We start from the raw sequence: 4,339 nt of genomic DNA, 5'->3' as shown, positions 1-4,339 counted from the left end.
GCGAAGGCACCCCTAATGATCCAATAGTGTTGAAGAAACTAAAGATCGAGATTATCAACGAAGAGGGTGGTGGAGTCCAGCTAAAGCAAGTTGAAGAGCTTTAATCTAGCAAGTTGCGGTGTTGCCATAGTTGCTTGTTAGTTTTCTGTTTTTGTCATGTATCGATGTGGTTATCACTGCAATGAGCTTAAACCATGTAAAGTCGTTTCATTTCATAATGGAACTAGGGTAAACCCTTTTGTAGAAAAAAAAACTCCCGAAGTCTTTAGGAACAAATAACTTACTGTGAAACCAGATCAAGAACCCCAAGAGTCTCCTCCCCTGATCTTACAAGCCAAAATCCTCTCAAAATCTGAAAATGATCGGTTCCGCCCACCAAATTCCTACCGGAAACTACACAACTCCCGATGCAGTATGCAATGATCTTAGTTCCAGTAAATAGAATCAGAGGAGAAGAAGAGATAGTGGCAGAGGGCATCACCGAAGATGATGATTCGCATCAGCATGGGGTGGATCTGCATCAAGCGGATTGACTCTAGCATGCCGTCGACGAACCCCATCCCCCTCTCTCTCTCGGAGCACAGGAGTGCGGAGAGCAAGGAGGCGAGAAGGGAGAGAGTGAGGAGGCGCGGATGGAACTTGAGGTTGGAGAGGATGCAGTCGAGGGTCTCGAACGGCGGCGGTGGCGGTGGTGGTACAAATTACTTCACGATTTGATGAAACCAGCCGGTCGAGGGATCACTGGAAGTCTCAGGAAACAAGCCTATTGTAGATGCATTCATCTGACCACCTGCTCGCAATCGGACCGCCTTGATGGATCAACCAATTAGGAGGTTGCATCCCTACCAGGTTTTAAATATGTAAGATTTTGGTCAGCACGTGTGGTGAAGACCGATGACACTCCCGGCGGGTGCAGCCCGCTGCCATCTGTAATCCAGCCGGACTATCACCCCAACCAGCCAAATCCCACGTCACGTTCACATCTCGCGCACCCATGGGCATGGCCACATTTGATGCTACGCCAACCGAAAACAAGGATAAGAAGTGAGCTCAGAACCGTAAACGAAGCCGATAACCATGGACAAGTGAAGTCTCGTTTGCCGCATATGCACAACAGGTGCGTACAGAACGGCGTCCCGTTGCCTTTCCTCCCACAGCCCAGCATCACGGCCAGGCCCGGTCGAAAACGAGCCGCTTTTGTCGCGCTCCCAACGCCTGGCGTCATGGCGTGTCTTCCCCACACCGCCCCACGCCCGGGCCATGGCTCTCCCTCCATATATATAGCTTCCCTCGCCCTCCACCTCCCCGCCAGCCCGCCTGCGCCTAACCAACTCCCCATCCATTTCCGCTTCCACGTCCCGCCTAACGCTTTGCGTTCCCCGTGTGCAGTGCAGCCCTTGGCCCTTGCGTTGGCGCCTTTCCCCACGACCTCCACGCCAACAGGTAAGCACGCTTCCATTGCCTTCTCTTCCTCTTCTGTGATCCTAGAAATGGATCTCTCAAGATCGGTGTGTAATAATCTTGTGCGCCCTGCAGGGCTATGGAGCACGCGACGGCGGGTGGCTCGGTGTTCTTGGACGTGTACGGAGGGTGCGTTCCCGCAGCGGCGTGGATCGAGACGACGGTGCTCAACGACTTCCCCCGCAGCGAGCTGACCTGCAACTACGGTTTCGAGACGAGGAAGCGGGCGCGCGTGGCGGTGGCGGATGGTTTCTTGGAGGATCAGCGCGTGGTACTGCCTCCGGCGGTGCCGCAGGGGCTTGTGTCCATCTGCGACATGCAGGGCAGGGCGGTGGGCTCCGGCACGGCGTCCACCAGCGGGAGGGTGGCCAATGGCGCGAGCGTCTCCGGGGGCCTCTTGTCGCGGCTGTGCCACCAGGGCGTGGAGATCGACGCGCTCATAAGACTCGAGGTACGCGCTTGTGATTTATTGGAATCGACTTGTTGATTGGGTGGAGATGGAATGGCGTTTGATCTGCGGTGTCTGGGATTCGTGTTTCGCAGAGCGAGAGGATGCGCGCGGGGCTGGAAGAGGCGCGGCGGAGGCACGCCCGGGCGCTGCTGGCCGCCGAGGAGCGCGCCGCGTCTGGGCGGCTGCGCGCGGCAGAGGCCGAGCTGGAGCGCGCGCTTCGCCGCAACACGGAGCTCGAGGAGAAGACCCGACAGATGGGCGCGGAGTGCCTGGCGTGGATGGGCGTGGCCAGGAGCCACGAGGCCGTCGCCGCCGGCCTCCGCACCACACTCGACAAGCTCCTCCAGTCGCCCAGCGCGGCGGCCGCCGCCGCGGCCGTCGGCGAAGGTGAGGCCGAGGACGCGCAGTCGTGCTGCTTCGAGGCGCCGACCGCGGCGGACGCCAACGACGACGCCGCGTTCAAGGCCATGACATCATCGTGCAAGGCGTGCGGTGGCGGCGAGGCGTGCGTGCTGCTTCTCCCGTGCCGGCACATGTGTCTGTGCCGCGCGTGCGAGGCGGCCGTGGGCACGTGCCCCGTCTGCGCGACAGCCAAGAACACCTCGCTCCATGTCTTGCTCTCTTGAAGTCTACCGCGTTCATCCAGGAGTAGAAGCCTGCCACATTGAAGCCAAGGCCTTCCTGCTATAGGGATTCCCTTCGAGCAGGGCGCATGCATCACTTGAGCCGCGCCGTCAGCACTCAAATCAGGCAATGCACAAATGATCAGAATCGCATTCTGCAAAGGAGATTCTATTGGTACACCGACGCTTATGTGATATGTCAACTTGTTCTTGCTACACCGACACCTGAACCTGCGCAACAAGGTACATGGAGTTTGACATCCCAATCCCAAGGGGAATCATGCGTAGCTACTTCAGTTTACCGGACCGGCACAAATGGAGTACAAGCAAGCGTTGTGGGACGAACAACAATGTTCGTTGCGACAGGCATCGTCGCTGCATAATTTTCTCAGCAGGCATGGATTCATATGGCCGGTGACCAGGAAAACAAGCTCCCTGTCCAGGGAGCTCTGAAGATTGAGCATCTCCGGCGTCTAAATGTACAACTGCTGGTCGTGGAATCATGCAGAGCCCATATATGTGATACGGTCCCAGGTGCAGATTGAGCTGTCTTCAGATAAATGGTTTACTGGAGGAGTTCAGCAGAGAAGATTGACCGTAAGAGATATACCTTTGCAACCGAAGTGCTACTACGAGCAAAGTTTGGCATGCTAGAGCGTTGATCAATCTGTCTGAACAATCCCTTCCGGTGATGTCAGACTACTGAAAAACAATGGATATATTACCTCTGAAGTCCCAATTTCTGGGTAAAGCTCTGCCTTGCTAACGATGCAATGGACAGAGAAAAGAAGTGTTCCAAGGAGCAGGGGGTGATGATTGCGACTTGCGAGGATCTAGATGTTGCACACAAAATGCCACACAAGTTCTGGATAGTAAAATGGCTAAAACTGCTGCAGATATGAGGCTTGCACAGACTAATTTTCTTGGAAGTTATTAGTATACGGACATTAGAGAAACTATGCAATCTCAAGACCTCACGATTTCTCTCTTCTCCTCTGAAATGTTATTATTCTACTCAAAGTCCAACGTATATCGCTTCAAGTTTCCGGCATGTGCAAATGAGGCAGCTTAACCCTAGTTACCTGGAGGCGGCAACAGGATAGATTGATTGTAAACAACAAATAAACAATTGTTCTGATTTCTTAGCAATGCACTCAGCAAGATCAGCAAGATGGCGTGATGCTTCTTCCTGGAATGACCAGAGGGTTGTCTCAGCACGCCAATTATGCATCGTCTACTCAGAGCGTTGGACATTTGTGGGTGAATTGTGATACATCTTGATGTCCATGTTCCTTTTATCAAGTGTGCGCGTCCTGATTTTCTTCCGTCGGCACATAGTTCTTTTTGTGGAACTTGCTGACCATTTTTGTACTTTTTTTTTTAACCATGAGCAGGAGCACTGCTCTGTCATTTAAGTAGAAGAAGAATGATGAATTTTACATAACTTGTGATTACATAAAAACTGGAAAACGCCTCAAAGATTATCAAAACAAACATCCCATTCATCTAAACTATGTCCGGCTGGCGACAAGCCATCCTTCGCAGGGCAATGTCCTCCTTTATGTTCCTGAGGACCTGAGTCGGGGGAGCAGCAGTATTGTTGAAAATCCGCCTGCTACGCTGGTTCCATGTATGACATGCTCTTTACATGATGATGAAAGAAATATTCAGTTCCATATACTTCATCCGATCTATTATATTATTATTTGAGTGTCAAAAGGAGTCATCAGATTCATTCTCAAAATCATAAAATTACCATATTAATTGAAAAACAGAAGGATCTAGAATACTCATTGTTATAAAT

General features: G+C 52.5%; 1 protein-coding gene across 1 annotated transcript; it reads left to right on the top strand.

The window, feature by feature from the left end:
- Positions 1-1,090: 1,090 nt before the first annotated feature.
- On the top strand, positions 1,091-3,680 carry LOC133924138 (probable BOI-related E3 ubiquitin-protein ligase 2). The gene is made up of 3 exons (XM_062369543.1): positions 1,091-1,443; positions 1,537-1,912; positions 2,005-3,680. The coding sequence occupies exons 2-3, from the start codon at positions 1,541-1,543 to the stop codon at positions 2,536-2,538; spliced, it is 906 nt and encodes a 301-aa protein (XP_062225527.1). The 5' UTR covers positions 1,091-1,443; positions 1,537-1,540; the 3' UTR covers positions 2,539-3,680.
- The last annotated feature ends 659 nt before the right edge of the window (positions 3,681-4,339 follow it).

The sequence above is a fragment of the Phragmites australis genome, chromosome 7 (genome assembly GCF_958298935.1).
Source record: "Phragmites australis chromosome 7, lpPhrAust1.1, whole genome shotgun sequence".
Classification (NCBI taxonomy): Eukaryota; Viridiplantae; Streptophyta; class Magnoliopsida; order Poales; family Poaceae; genus Phragmites; species Phragmites australis.
The sequence above is the reverse complement of the archived record's forward strand: the minus strand, read 5'-3'. Positions and strand labels throughout refer to the sequence as shown.